Source organism: Saccopteryx bilineata, chromosome 2 (assembly GCF_036850765.1).
Source record: "Saccopteryx bilineata isolate mSacBil1 chromosome 2, mSacBil1_pri_phased_curated, whole genome shotgun sequence".
In the NCBI taxonomy this organism is placed as follows: Eukaryota; Metazoa; Chordata; class Mammalia; order Chiroptera; family Emballonuridae; genus Saccopteryx; species Saccopteryx bilineata.
In genome coordinates, this window is record NC_089491.1 from 366,193,467 (window position 1) to 366,210,021 (window position 16,555).

General features: G+C 38.1%; 1 protein-coding gene across 8 annotated transcripts in view; it reads left to right on the forward strand.

Moving 5' to 3' along the window:
- Positions 1–16,331, forward strand: part of RHOT1 (ras homolog family member T1) — a 78,748-nt gene extending 62,417 nt beyond the window's left edge. For 2 of the 8 annotated variants that reach the window (XM_066263304.1, XM_066263306.1), the window contains 3 exons: positions 1,248–1,370; positions 13,627–13,770; positions 15,207–16,331. In XM_066263304.1, the coding sequence (XP_066119401.1) occupies positions 1,248–1,370; positions 13,627–13,770; positions 15,207–15,324 (385 nt within the window). In that variant the 3' untranslated portion in view covers positions 15,325–16,331. Of the gene's footprint in view, positions 1–1,247; positions 1,371–13,569; positions 13,601–13,626; positions 13,771–15,206 lie in introns of those variants that run through there. The other 6 variants (XM_066263307.1, XM_066263309.1, XM_066263311.1 and 3 more) reach the window with 4 other exon arrangements.
- Positions 16,332–16,555: the final 224 nt, after the last annotated feature.

The following is a 16,555-nucleotide window of genomic DNA, read 5'->3' on the forward strand; positions in this document are numbered from 1 at the left end:
CCCTCCTTTTTGGTGGGTGGAGCCTGCTTATGTTGAAGAGTCAGATTCAATTTCTAAAATAACAGATGGATTCCAGTATGACAGCTGGCAGGGACTTAGTAGCAAGGATATGTTCATTATCACAAGTCAGGTTTTAAAAGGGAATGTCTTGAGCCTGTAAGGGTTTTTAAAATAAATTAATTCTTGTTTTTCTTCATGTTGGGAAGTAGGCATTATTGAGGTGCTGCTAATCTCCACAACTGTGCCACTGTGTGCTGTGGTCTCATCAGACCTCACAAGCTAAGCCAAGTCAGATTGGGCTAGTCCTTTGACTGAGAAGCCTCGAAAACAAATGTTCAGGTGTTGCAGGAAACGATGGTATTAACTCATCAGGTGGCATTCTTCTGAGGGGATTCTGCACCAGTACCTCTTCAGGGGTTGTGTGATGGCTTCGTATGTCTGAGTGGCTCTGACCACCGAGTAGTCATTGGCGACCCCCTACTTTGGTTGTTAGGGCAGAGGTGAAATGGGTTGCCCCATGTGCCTATGCCAGCTAGTGCAATTCCACTCAACCAGAAAGGAGTCAGAAAGCTTCCCTAAATTTCATATCTAATCAATTGGATCCATTGTTGATTTTTACATCCTTACCCAGAATGTCATACTATCATACTTAGTGTTTTAGTAGCAGATGAAATTAACCCTATATTTTGTTCAACATAAAGCCCTTTGATTTCCTTTGGGAACCAGGGTTCTCGATAATTTCAAGACAATGTTTTATATCACTGCGGGGTTGAATATACTCGTCTTTTGACTTTTTTTTTGTATTTGTCACTCTTCTCCTTCCTGGTTTTCAGGCATGTGTGTATGCTGAGGGAGGAGGAGGAGGAAGAGCAGGAGGGGATGGTTATTTAAATGTTCGCACACTTTGTTTGTTGGGTGCTATGGCTTACTCAGTTTTTCTTTTTATTAATTTAGATGAGGGTGCCATCTATTGCTGTGCATATTTATTCCACTAAAACTCTTGTAAATAATAGTTTCATCCCCCCATTGCCTTAGATTTTCTATAGGGAGGGAGGAGGGACCTATGGCTGTTTACTGTATATTTGGTATATGTGGAATTCTGCACAACTTTAGCATGCCCCACACTATCCTTTTCCTTAGTGTTGCTTATGCCTAAATCTTTCTTTTTTTTGTAAGTTGGCACACCCTGACTTGTGCCCTATTTGTAAGTAAGAACTCAACTCCTGTCCTTCTGTGTGTTTTCGCAGCCATGCCCGGTTACGCTGTATGTGCACCTGCAACAGGTGTACATTTTGCATCTGTCAGAACTTCCTCAACTCAGACTTGCTGCAATCTGTAAAGAACAAAATCTTCACTGCAGTTCTTAACAGGTTCTTAACTTTATTTACTGGGTACCAGGCATTCTGTTAAAATACAAAGGAAATAGTGGATAACTATTTATTTTATAGATACTCAGTACAAAGGCAACAAGCTGACTGATGCCCAGCTAACTTCCATTAAAATTCTCACTGTGGTGACAATGTTTAGATTTGGAGTCATTCTTAATAATGTCTTTAAATTAATAGATATATTTAGGGGACTATCAGGTTTTAGTTGTTTTTCATTAAGGAAGCTAAATTATCTTTCATATTAAAGGAGACTAAAAACCTTTGGATGAGAGTTGAAGAAATAGATTAGGACATCCATAGTAAAGAAAAGACATGTTGGTCCCAAATGTTGTACTGAATTTAGCTTACATTCAACTAATACAACTTACTAAAACCATACTATTGTGAACAATATCTTGGGTTTAAAAAAAACCTACGTATTGTAAGTACCTGGAATGCTTATTTGAAAGAGCTTGGTTTCTGGAAACGAGGATAATATCAACTCTAAGAATTCAGAGGAATATGGAAAACAAAAAGAGATCTGTAGCACTAGTTTTTGAGGTCTTTATAATTGAGTCTAAACATGATGTATACATAGAAAGTAATATGCTTTGAAATAAGAAAAAATATAGGATCGATACATTCCCTCAAAGCAGTGAACTTGGGAGGTTATATTTTTATTCTGGTCATGCTTTGTTCAAATTGATTATAGTTTTGTGAACATGTAAGAGCCTATATAATATTAATTTGTATCTAATGTCAAATTTATATGTATCTAAGGATGAATTAGGATTTTGAAATTATTCAAGTGTCATTGGGAACTGGGCTTCATTAAGACAGGTGATCAAACAAAATAGACTTTGATTAGGAATGGGTCAATTATGTGGTTTACCATTGGACGCTCACTGAGGGCCAGATGAGTAGGATAGTTTTTGTCTACCAGCAGTATAGTGGATGTGGCTATGAAACAGTGAGACTGTAACTTAAGTGAGCCAGAAACTAACTTGGAAAGCTTTCTACAAAAGTTCTGGTGAGATTTTGAGCACTAGCAGCTCTGGAGTAAGAATGCATCCATCTCAGGTGACTGCTTTGAAGGGATCACTACAACTCATTTTTGGTGGTAAAGTTCTGCCTCTGTCCTTTGAATGGCTTCTCATAAAGTAGTAGCATAGAGTCACTGGTGATGACTGCTTGAGAAACCGCAGGCTAGTTCAAACCAAACAACATTCAGGAGCTCTGACTTGGAAATGGTAGAGTTGGAAGAGATTCTAAAATTCTTCTGGCCTGACCTCCCATTAGTATGCCCTCCTGCAAGCCTTTCTGAGAGAGTGCTGTTTATCTGCTGATGGCTTTCCTCATTTCCTCACTGGAGAGGGGTTTTGCTTTTGCTTTTTATTTTGTTTTATTTTTTAACTAAAATGATTTCCCTATAACTTTGTTTCCTTTAGTTTTAGTTCTGCCCTTTAAACCAACACACGACTATTCTGCTCCCTCTTCAACCTAGCAATCCTTCAGACACTTGAAGACGGCCAGCATGTCTCCCCTAATTTTCTCTTCTCCAGGTAGAACATCCCCATTTCTTCCAGCTTTTTAAAAAAATTAGATGGTTTAGCGACCTCATCATCCCTGGTTGTCCTCATCTCAAAGCCTCCTAACTTTTTCGAGAACCTCTTAAAAGGTTGCCACTGAGCATGGAGCTCGGTGCTCCTGGTGCGTCTGAGTAGTCCAGAGGAGGGGGCCGTGGTGCCCCACCGTCAGGACAGCACCTGTCTCCTGCATGAGCTAACAACTTAGTTGATGCGTATTAATGTTGGGGTTAATTGAACTCAGATTTTTTTCATATGAAGTCAGTTTAAGGCAGTGTTCCCGCCTCTCTAATTGATTATTTGCCATGTTTAGTTGACTCTTTGAATCTAATTGCAGGCACATGTCTCTATTAAATGTCATAATCTTTTTGATCCATTTGTTCTAGCTCAGTCATTTCAAACATTATTTTTGTCATTTGTCCCATTATAAATCTCTCCCAGCATTGTGTTATTTGCAAATTTGGTAGATATGTCTTTTTTATCTTTCCAGTTGTTGATAAAAAATAATGTTGACTACTCAGAGATCGGAGGTGAGAGGGTGAGACAGAGAAAGGGGAAGAGCGCTAAAGCAAGCCAACCCAGTAGCACTCCATTAGATACTCTTCTGAGTGACACAGGTTCACAGTTCTTGAGGGAGGATTATTCTGTCAGTTAAAAATATTTTATTATCTATTCCATATTTCATCTTAGTATCTTTTTTTTTTTTTTTTTTCCTGAAGCTGGAAATGGGGAGAGACAGACAGACTCCCGCATGCGCCCGACCGGGATCAACCCGGCACGCCCACCAGGGGCGACGCTCTGCCCACCAGGGGGCGATGCTCTGCCCCTCTGGGGCGTCGCTCTGCCACGACCAGAGCCACTCTAGCTCCTGGGGAAGAGGCCAAGGAGCCATTCCCAGCGCCCGGGCCATCTTTGCTCCAGTGGAGCCCCGGCTGCAGAAGGGGAAGAGAGAGACAGAGAGGAAGGAGGGGGCGGGGGTGGAGAAGCAAATGGGCGCTTCTCCTATGTGCCCTGGCCGGGAATCGAACCCGGGTCCCCCGCACTCCAGGCCGACGCTCTACCGCTGAGCCAACCGGCCAGGGCTCATCTTAGTATTTGAGAAAGATTTCATAGAGGGATATTTTTGAAATCAATATATAATTTCTACCACATTCCTCTTCTCTACCAGTATAGTAATTTTATCTAAATAGGAAAAATAGGAAGTGACATATATTTGATGTCTTATTCTTGGTTGAACCCACCTTGGCACCTAGTAATTGCTGATCACAAAGCATCTACTTTATTTGTTCTAGAAGCTCTTGATTTGTCCAGAATTGCAGATTAATTTATTTTCTGCATCTTAATGACTTTTTTATTCTTAGATTGGTTTAGTCAACTTCCAAATGAAATAAGTTGGGTGTGCATTATTGGATGAACTTGCTCACTGTATATTACTGTGAACAGTGATCCTCAAAGAGAAATCCGTACATACTGTCATATCTATGTATAAACTAGAAGTAATTTAATGGTAGTGCTGAGATACACCACTGACGTCTGGTAATCAAGAATGGAAGGAATGAAACAAATAAGAGAAACAAGTGTACCTTTCAGAGAACTGATCCCTGGTAATATTTCAGTAATTTATTTATACAAGTACAATGGAAATTTTAAAGTTGTATATTGAAGTTTCCTCTAGTTTAGAAAAGGATGTAGGTAAGGTTGGAGTGGAGGCCCAAATTACATGCCGGTAGGGTCTGGAGAGATAATGTAAATGAATGAAGGTGGCCAAGTATAAGAAATAAGAGAGGTGGGGACTATGACAGACACTGTCTAAAAGAACCCCCCCATACACACATACACACACACACAACTGCCCCATACACACACACACACACACCCCTACCTCAGCTCTGATCATTTGTAGTCACACACACACACACACACACCCCCTACCTCAGCTCTGATCATTTGTAGTCACACATACACACACACACACACCCCCCCTACCTCAGCTCTGATCATTTGTAGTTCTACAAGCCTGGTGTTGCCAGGTCTTCGATTCTATGAGACTAGAAATCAGGATTTTTTTTTTTTTTTTTTTTTTTTCTTTTTTCATTTTTCTGAAGCTGGAAACAGGGAGAGACAGTCAGACAGACTCCCGCATGCGCCCGACTGGGATCCACCCGGCACGCCCACCAGGGGCGGTGCTCTGCCCCCCAGGGGGCGATGCTCTGCCCATCCTGGGCGTCGCCATATTGCGACCAGAGCCACTCTAGCGCCTGAGGCAGAGGCCACAGAGCCATGCCCAGCGCCCGGGCCATCTCTGCTCCAATGGAGCCTTGGCTGCGGGAGGGGAAGAGAGAGACAGAGAGGAAAGCGCGGCGGAGGGGTGGAGAAGCAAATGGGCGCTTCTCCTGTGTGCCCTGGCCGGGAATCGAACCCGGGTCCTCCGCACGCTAGGCCGACGCTCTACCGCTGAGCCAACCGGCCAGGGCAAAATCAGGATTTTTATGTGAAATTTCCTGATATTTAAATAATAGCAATTAACTTTAAAACTTTCAAAGTACTAATCAGAACAAACAAAACATGTTTATAGGCCACCAGTTTGCAACCTCAGTCTTAAGACATGGCTTAGAGTTGTAAAAATGCGTGCACACACAAGTACACTGAAGGAATGAAAATGTCCCTTAGCCACCCCTCCTCCTCCATTTTACTCCTTTCTCATGAAAAATTTGAAGAAGTATGGAGCATTGGGATGAAACTGGAATCACTTATCCTAGTATTTCTCACATTCTGGCAACCTTTGGTGGTTGGTCACATTGGTTGGCTGTGCTAGATATATTTTAATGTTCCATGAGCAAAAAGGATTGATTAATTGACAAGTCATTTGAGAATTTTTCACTGTAATTCAGTAGGAAGGATTCTCACTCAACACTATTTTTTTTAACACGTTTTTTTTCTTCTTTTCCAAGTGAGAGGAGAAGAGATAGACAATCCCATATGCACCCTGACTGGGATTCACCTGGCAACCCCCATTTGGGGCTGATGCTCTGCCTATCTGGGGCCATGCTCACAACCAGGCTATTTTTAGTGCCTGAGGCAGAGGCCCCTCAGCATCCAGAGCCAATGCTCTCGAACCAATTGAGCCGTGGCTACCAGAGAGGAAGAGATAGAGGGAAAGAGAAGAGGGAAGTTGGAGGGGTGAAGAAACATGGTCGCTTCTCCTGTGTGTCCTGACTGGGAGTTGAACCTGGGACATCCACACACTGAGCTGATGCTCTACCACTGAGCAACCAGCCAGGGCCTTACCGCTAAGTCTTAAGTATTTAGTTTTAGAAATTTGCCATGGGTAGTATTTGATTTAGATCTGTAAAAGAGCAGTTTTTGTTTTTCTTTTCTGAAGTGAGAAGCAGGAAGGCAGAGAGACAGACTCCTGCATGCGCCTGACTGGGATCCACCTGGCAAGCCCAGGGGGTGATGCTCTGCCCATCTGGGGCATTGCTCCATTCCAACCAGAGCCTTTCTAGCGCCTGGGGCGAGACTTTGGCCATTGAGCCATCCTCAGCGCCCAGGCTAACTTTGCTCCAGTGGAGCCTTGGCTGCCAGAGGGGAAGAGAAAGACAGAGAGAAAGGAGAGGGGGAGGGGTGGAGCAGCAGATGGATGCTTCTCCTGTGTGCCCTGGCTGGGAATCAAACCCGGAACTTCCACACGCCAGGCTGCCGATGCTCTACCACTGAGCCAACCCACCAGGGCCCATAAAAGAGCGGTTTTAAAATTTTTATTTAAGCAAAAAATTTTGTCAAATGTCTGCAAAGAAATTGATAGACAAATATTGGTGTATATATATGTCAGTCTCAATTAGTGCATTGTTTTAATGTGCATGTAAAAAGTGTCATTGCTGAACTAGAAATTACTTCTTCCAGAGATAATACGTTTTTTTTTTTGTTTTTTTTTTCCTGAAGCTGGAAACAGGGAGAGATAGTCAGACAGACTCCCACATGCGCCCGACCGGGATCCACCCGGCACGCCCACCAGGGGCGATGCTCTGCCCACCAGGGGGCGATGCTCTGCCCATCCTGGGCGTCACCATGTTGCGACCAGAGCCACTCTAGCGCCTGAGGCAGAGGCCACAGAGCCATCCCCAGCACCCGGGCCATCTTTGCTCCAATGGAGCCTTGGCTGCGGGAGGGGAAGAGAGAGACAGAGAGGAGGCGCGGCAGAGGGGTGGAGAAGCAAATGGGCGCTTCTCCTGTGTGCCCTGGCCGGGAATCGAACCTGGGTCCTCCACACGCTAGGCTGACGCTCTACCGCTGAGCCAACCGGCCAGGGCCTGATAATACATGTTTGAGGCTACATTCTCCCTTTATCTCACCCTCCCCTTTGACTTCTTTATTTAAATACTTAATTTAAGTACCTGCTATGGATAGTGTCAGCTGTGAGCTGGGGTAAAATGTGAAGATGAAGAGGATAATGGACCTACCTTTAAGTATCTCTCTAAATATTGTTTAAAAAATTATTTTTTAAACTTTGGTTATATTTTCTGTGACCTTACTCCCATGCTAAAAAGGAAGTGTATAACCTAACCATGGGATAATTTAAGCCTATTAATTAATTTATACTTAGGCAGTTTTAATAGATTCACTTCTGAAATTGTCCATTTTTTTCCTAGGTATATGTTTTTGACCAATAAAGGTTGTCTTTTTTTGGAGCTTATTTACTGGCAGTACAGATTTTAAGTAAAAAGTAGTAATAAATTTTCTCCCCAATTTAATTGAATGTATATTGATTTCAACATGTGAGGGAAGTGTTATACTATGTATTTGACATGTAACTTTGGTACTGTATTTCCCCATGTATAAGATGTACCTTAATTTTGAGGCCCAAAATTTGGAAAAAAAAAACCTGTTACATAAAGTTACTGAACTCAAGTTTCATTCATCATAAAATTCATACAACTCCTCATCACTGTCAAAACTCCCATCCATTATCTTGTCCTCATCTGTGTCAGATGACAAATCATTGTCTTGAACAATGAGTGCAGAAACAAGCATGAAAAAGTGGGAAATGCAAGTAAAGAAAACTACAACCACTGTATAGGACACACCCAGTTTTTAGACCCCAAATTTTTGAAAAAGAGGTGCGTCTTATTCATGGGGAAATCTGCTAATTACCTTTCAGATCTGGATAGGTTTATGTTTTTCTTTAGAATAGTTTATGAATAAGTGAAATTATTTGAGTTTAAATACATTTGGAAGATTCCTGTTTAATGTGGTCAGATGATTTTAATCTTTGTAATGCTTTCATTTCAAATAGTGTAAATCATATTACTAAGGAAAAATACTTTTTGATTATATTTTTATTTTTAAGTACCTTTTTAATGTGATAATGTCAAAGTGATTATATAGGGGTGAGCTTAACTAATTGTTGGTTTGAACTACCCAGGACTTTAGTTTATTAAATATTTCTTGTTCTGACTTCAGAACACTCCAGCTTTGCATGAAGATTTTACTATAGTATAGTGCACTGTGAACTTTAATCTGCCCTTCCTTTAGGTGTTCATTTCATCTGTCTGTACTACTTGTTATTTTAACTCCTCTCAGTCCCTTTCCCAGCTAGTTTTCCATGTATGATCTCTTTCTAACATATAATGCTATCAGAATTGTTTATTTTTAAGTTCATTATTTTGGTGTGATTTTCTTTGATGTTTATTCTGGTTTTAGGGTTTCTTTTATTCTGTTTTGTCATTTGCATTAGCCATATAAAGTATTTGTTCATGTTACTTCTTGAGTTTGGTAGCAGCATTTTATTCTGGTAACCAAGTGCATAGTTCACACTGAATATTTACAAAGACCCAAAAGTATGATGGACAATCATCATACCCATTGTATTTTTTATTGTTTTATAATGTATTTTTTAAATAGGATGTATGTGACATTTAAGCCATTCATTAATGACTTACTTCATTTGCCCATATTGCTTTAATAATCATCGAAATTCCTCTTTTACATAATTAAAAATCATTTTACTTAATATGAGAATCCCCCCTTTTTTTTTAAAGAAAAGATTTTACTATTGTCATATCAAAATGAACTACCTTTTCATAGGATTGCTTTATGAAGAGGATAGGTTCCTAGAAATCTTAATGTTATAGTGATTCTGTTGGGAATGTAAACATTCTTAGAGTATTATGTTATGGTAAATAGTATATGCAAGGAAGTCTGTCCTGTGTTTAGTTTCATAAGGAACTTATATACTCCTTTGTATGAAGGTCCTTAAAAGGCTTTGCTTTGAATTTGGATACATAGTCATTATGTTTTAAATTATAGAAGAGATTGTATTATAGATTCTCATTAAGTAAGCTGCTGCTGCTTATAATTTAAACTATTTTTGCTTTTTGGTTAGTATATCAAAAGACACACCAGGTGGAATTTGCCTATTCTGATGTTTAAGTATTGGTAGTTACGCATATTTCCCATGTATCTATTATCATCTAAATTTTGATTCTTCTAATGCATGGTGTAAAGCATTTTTTGACGTTGATTGCACACCTGTGTCCTTTCCAAAGTATGTTACCATTTAGGCATGCTCAGTTAACATCTTTCTTAGGGCATTTGTATTGTAATTTATCATTTTTGGAGAATATTTTGATTTCTTAACCTATTTTGAGAACTATATTACTAGAATATTCATGCCTACTAGTTCAATTAGGAAAAATGTCATTATTAGCAGTATAGGTATTTTTATTAGAAATAAATAATAAAAAAATACTTGGCCAAGCAGAAGCATGGAGAGGAATAAAAGCAGGGAGGTTCAGAATTCTTTTTTTTTTTTTAAGTGAGCTATTAAAAGCAGAAAACTTAACTGTAGTTTGGTTGACCTCAGTACTATTTTCAACTTGAGGTGTGTAATTGAAATAGCAAAAGGCTGTATATATCTATGAGCCCTAGTAACTTTATGTGTGTGCGTTACCATTATATAGCCGTTTCAAAGTGTTAACTTAAAGCTCCATACTTGAGATACATATGTGGGTAGAATTATAAAATTAGAAGATCATTCATATCAGTGCATTTATATACCTCTCAGTTAGGTTTGGAAATAATAAAATGAGTGAGAAAAATAGGAAATCAGGTGTATTTCTGACAAGCGGTGTAGTAAAAATGCCTGGGTAGAACTACGCTCTTAGCTTCATTGCTTTGAGTATGTTCTACGTTTCCTTTCCTTTCCTCTGCGAAACAGCCTGCAACCGAAGACAAGGCTCACTGCTATCTGGGTCTCACTGAATTCTCCCCTTGCCTTGAATTCTAATTTTTGCAGACTTTTATATCTCTTTAATATAGCTTCCAAACCCCAGATATATATACAGTCTTGTGACACATTATAAAAAAAATTAAAAATACCCTAATTGGGAATAACTAGAATAGGTTTAATGCTGTTGAGCCCTTTAGGATTTGATTATTTATAAATATGCCCTTTATTTAGTATTGAATCAGTCAAGATTTGGGGTCATGTTCTTTATATTCACCATAAATTGCAGTTAATTAAAAGCATCTTGTGTGCCTTCTTTAAGGCATTCTTTGCAAAGGTACATGGGAATTTTGGTCACTCTTATATGCCTAGTGTGTTCACAAAGACAGTTCTTAACTCTATATTTCCTGAATTTTGAAACATTTCTTCTCTTTGCATTATTAAGTAACAGCCCTAATAATAATGCCGAAGTCCAAATATGTTGATAGGTTTCCACACCTGTGTCAAGAACCATTTGTCATTGGACTGACATATGGACCTTCTGCACTTCTAAGACAAAAAGCCATCATCCACAGTGCAAGAATTTTCTACCTAACAACTTGAACTCAAGCTTCAAGTGACTAATTAAGGTTATATTTCAGCATTTAGTTTTTATTTCTTATGTTCTAAAAAGAGATATTGAACTAAATTATCTTATTCCAAATAGAGTAGAAAAATATAGTGATTCAGGTATATCAATAAATTTAAAAAAAAATAATCTTTATATACATACATTTTTGAAAACCTGTAATATTCATTTTGGGAAAGTCTATATCTTACGAAAACTATCCTAAATATAGAGAAAAACTTTATGTGGAAACATTCATCACTTTAGTTATAGTCACCAATAAATGGAGAATAGCCACCAATAGAAGAATGGAATATAATACAACTATTTAAAATAATGTTTCTATAATTTAGGGAAAAGTCCTTACTAGTATTTAAAAGGATATAAAATTATATAAATTATACACATTTATGTTTGCAAGCTGTGTAAGAAATACATAGAAGTCCAAAAAGAAATATTCCAAATTTTAATTAGTTGTCTTAGGAGATAGGACAGTAGGTAACTTTTTCTTTTGGCAGAGACAGAGAGAGTCAGAGAGATGGACAGATAGGGACAGACAGGAAGGGAGAGAGATGAGAAACATCAGTTCTTCATTGTGGCTCCTTAGTTGTTCATTGATTGATTTCTCATGTGCCTTAACTGGGGGGCTACAGCAGACCGAGTGACCCCTTGCTCAAACCAGCGACCTTGGGCTCAAGCTGGTGAGCCTTGCTCAAATCAGATGAGCCTGTGCACAAGCTGGCGACCTCGGGGTCTCGAACCTGGGTCCTCCACATCTCAGTCCAATGCTCTATCCACTGTGCCACTGCCTGGTCAGGCAGTAGGTGACGTTTTCTTTACAATGAGCATATATTACCTTCTTAACACTAAAAAAAACTTTAAGAAGAAAGAAAAAGTATGCAATAAGATATTATAATTTATTCTAAGATGATATTTTATGTGAGTCATTTTGAAAGAATTTTGAATAGTAGAAGAATTATTTTTGTTTGAGTTGAGAAATGAATTGGGAAGCAGCTTTATGAAACTTATTCTGCTTCAACTTGAGACCTAAAATGAAAAACATGACTCAGTTCTTAATACTTAACGAAACATAATTAAGAGGGCACTGTTCTTTACTCAGTTGTCATCAGTTAGCTAAGCAATGACAAATATGCTGTCCATTAAAAATGTTTTCTCTTCTATAAATAGAGCCTAGCTAGTGCTGCTTTTAAATGCCTGTGGTAAAAGCATAAAATAGTTCTCTAAGTAGCTTTCCAGGTCTAGAGTGTGGTTTTCAGCCTGACCTGTGGTGTTGCAGCGGATAAAGCATCGACCTGGAACACTGAGGTCACCTGTTCAAAACCTGGGCTTGCGCCTGACCTGTGGTGGCGCAGTGGATAAAGCGTCAACTTGGAAATGCTGAGGTTGCCGGTTCGAAACCCTGGGCTTGCCTGGTCAAGGCACATATGGGAGTTGATGCTTCCAGCTCCTCCCCCCTTCTCTCTCTCTCTGTTTCTCTCTCTCCCCCTCTCTCTCTCCTCTCTAAAAATGAATAAATAAAATTAAAAAAAAAAAAAAAAAAGAAGCAGCTACTACAAGTTGATGCTTCCTGCCCCCCCATTCCTCGCTTTCTCTCTCCTCTCTCTAAAATCAATAAATAAAATCTTAAAAAAAAACAACAAAAAAAAAAAAACCTGGGCTTGCCTGGTCAAGGCACATATGGGAGTTGATGCTTCCTGCTCCTCCTCTCTCTATTTCTCTCTCTCTCTCTCTCTATTTCTCTCTCTCTCCCTCTCTAAAATGAATAAATAAAAATATATTTTTTTAAATGACAGAAAAAAAGGAAGGGTGATTTTCTATGTCAAAAAGTGCCTGAAACAACTCATTAAAATATGTTTTATAAGTTAATAGTTTTCTTAAGTTTTTTTTTTTTTTTTTTTAGTTAAGTTTTTAACTAGCTATCCATCTTGAGCATGTATCTATATTGTTTGTCATTTAAATATGAAGGCTATACTGCAGCTTGGGGAAAATAATAATTACTATTTTGAAATTCAAAAGAAAACTAAGCAATAAAGTCAGTCAGAATACATTATTTTTTGAATGGTAATACTTTCTTAAAATACAACAAAGGGGGAGCTGTGTGCAACAGATTCCATACTTGAATATTTATGAGAAATTATTTTGACTGATTTTTATGTGATTATAGCTAGCTTTAATCCTAACCTCTCTCTTTCCCTAAGTTAAAAAAGAAATGTGAAAAAGTTTTAGAAAAGTCCTCCATCAGTGAAAATGTACAAAAATCACACAGAGACCAAAGCTTTAAGCAAAAGCTCTAACGCACTTAACCTGTGTTCGCACTTTAAATTCTCTGAATTTTTATTGACTTGGAGTGTTGTAAACTCTAAACTCTCTTCATAGGTTCATAACAGTCTGTGAATTTGGAATGTTGGACATATTCATAGATGTAGTTTGTAGTTTTTAGTACTCTGAGATTAGAAGCGCCTATAAACTTTATGACTAATAGTTGGTAGATACATCTGGAATGAATACATACGGTCACTGCATATTGGCAGGTACTGGCTAGCATACTGGTTTTCAAGGGTTTCACATAGAGAATGTATATTACAGCCTTAGTTTTCCTTGCCTTGTATGCCAGTGTTTTGAAGAGTACATATAGATAGATTTTTAATTTTACAGTTTGCCATAGAATATATTTATTTTAAATATAGAAAGCATTAGATGAATCGTAGAGGGTGGCAACTCGGTTTCTGTGTGTGCTGTTTAATTGAGAGACATTATTTTCAGTCCTCTCCTTTTGTGAGCTCTGCGGTGAACTGCAAACTATGTGCATGTGTATAAAAGGTTAAGAGCCCGGGTAGCTGAGTGGGGTGCCATGCTGTTAGCAGACGACGAAGGCAGTATTACTCACCAGGTTCACGCCGTCAGCTCTGTTGAAGATTCCATCTTCATGGAGTCATCTCATGGTCCACATTTTCTTGAAGCCAGGTAACATTTCCAACAAGCAGTGGGTTGGCCTTGTTGGAGTTTTTCCAAGTGGAAAAACTAAAACCTAAGTATTCTCATCCCTAACTTTAAATAAATAAATAAAACATTGCCTGTTGAAAGAACTAATTTGCAAGGTGGAATGAAATTGTGTTATCACTTTGCTTTGAAAAATAATAATGATATAAAGATATATATATATATTTTTAATAGAGACTGGGGGGATAAGAAATTGGAGTGTTGTGTGTTGTTTTGCCAGGATGATAAGCATGGGGCACTCTGGATTGTGTTAGTCTTGTTTGTAGGGATGTACACATTGCGTTTTGTGATAACTAATCTGAGTGTTCACCCTTTGACTATTACTAAGGCTAAGTAGTTTTGTACAATTTATATTCTTGGCTCTTAACTCTTTTGCATATGCCAGTGTCTTGGTCTTTTAATGATGTCTCACTTTTGCTTCAAATCTGTTTGTTTAACTTAGTTGTAAAGTAACCTGAACTAGATGGTCTCTTCTAAGCTCTCAATTCTATAAATTTTCTACATCATCTCGATTGTGCTCACTTAACTAAAACTTCAGTAACACTTGAATGCTAGTGTTCCAGCCTTTGCTTTAAAGCTTTATCCTCTTCATGGTAAGCTGTCATACTTGAGACTCTGGAGGGTGCTTAGCAGTGTTATTAACTGAGCATGCTCACAAACTTAGTTTGTGGTACAGGCTGTCCTGTTCTTGTCATGCATAATACAGCTTTTTTTTTTTTACATCATTTACTTTTCAGTCCATCAGTTTACATTATGTCCTTTGGTTGTTACCATTGTCACTGCCTAATTCCAGGGTTGGTTGGTTGGTTTCCTTCCTTTAATCAGCAGTAACCAGATTAATGCAAGCTGGTAAATCCTCCCCACCCCCTTTGGTAAATTTTTATGGGGCTTAATATTTCCAAAGTTGACTTGAAACATTGCTCTTAGAAAAGTATTGTCACTTGTCACTTAACTGCTTACAGTTAAGATAGCTTTTGGTTCCTGGGGACTTGGGATTGCACATTAAGTTCCATGAAATTGACTCTCAAAATTGTGAGATTCCAGTCTTACCTTTAATTTTGAAGGACCATGATGGTATTAAAAAGTGGTACATGATTTGTCTAAGTTCTCTACTTCCCATGCGAAGAAAATGTATAAAAATTTGGATATCGTTTACTCCCAAATAGCTAATTATAAAGACATTTATTTTTACTAATGTCTACATTATAAGATAATGATTATCTAAGCAATGTACATGTGTCTATATTGATAAATATATTATTAGTCATGAAGTTTTGGTAAGCATTACTGTATGCAATTAGCCTGACAAGTGTGCTAATACTTCTCTGAAAGTAGACTGTTAATACTGGTATTCTTATACTAATCGTATTTTAAACATTAATTATATTTTCTGACTACAGGCACGTGACACAAGCTGACCTCAAGAGCTCCACGTTTTGGCTTCGAGCAAGTTTTGGTGCTACTGTTTTTGCAGTTCTGGGCTTTGCTATGTACAAAGCATTATTGAAACAGCGATGATTAAAAAAAAAAAAAAGTACTGGCCCCTACCAAAAACAAATACTTTTATGTACATTCTGAATGCTTTAAATTCTGCTAGAAATACTGACATATTTATACATGCAGAGTTACTTTATTAATTATTTGTAATTCGTGCATAAGAGTATTTTAATGATAGTTATAACTGCAGTATTGGCTAGCGTACTTCAGTGGAAAGGAACAGCTTAACAGCCAAACTGGTGGCTGAATTCCAGAGGCCGAAAGGGAATATTTTGTAAATAATGTACATATTCAGACAAGATATGGTCTCCGAAACTGAGTTCTAGAAATGATGTTTCTAGACATTTCTACATAGTATTGTGAAGGCTCAGTTGGCTCACTCTCCTAGGTTTAAGTCAGCTCAGAGATTGTATTTACTCATGGATCACTTATTTATTACACATTTACTCAGAATGATCTTTGGAATCTTTAACTACACGAGGCACAATTTGCCATTTTCTCTCCGTTTTTAAAAAACAAACAAGTCATTGTCAGCTTACCTACACAACTTCCTTCTAGTCACTTACGTTAGGCCAGCCTTGAAGGTGTTGTACAGTCTAGACAGTTGTATAGCCAAGTGTGAGGCTCTCCTTTGAGGAAGGCGTAGGCTAAAGGGAATTAGCAGAGGTGTTACCTACGTGATTATGTTCCTTCCTTTGTCAGTATGTTGAATTTTATAGCCCTTTCAATCAAATGAGAAAAAAAGATTTGTATATTATCAGTGTTTTTAGTTTAAATAAACAGTCACCATTACTACTATTGAATTTCCTCCCAAAGTGTAAATCATTCTATAATGGCTATGTCTATTATAGTATGTTACAGCTCCCGCATGTGTCATGAAATGTTCTATATCTGGCTAGGATAACCTAGAAGCAGCACTTTTTTAAATGGTAAAATAAATCTAATGACTATAAACTCTCATGATAAACCTATTTTTTCCATCATTGACCTTTTCAAGTATTTAAATAAATAACCACTGTGTACTGTGATCTTGAGTTTTTTGTCTTACCAAGTAAATATTTCTGTACAGGTGTGAGTGAAATCCTGTGCTTTCTATCTTTCTTACCTTGAAAGTTATTTTTTGTACAGAAAGATAATGCTCATCAGGAAAGAAGGAAGTATGATTTGTATGTATAAGAGGAAATCTGTTTTAAAGTGGGGAAATCTATTGGTAAAGGCCAATTGTTTCCCTCTGCACATCCCTAACTAATGT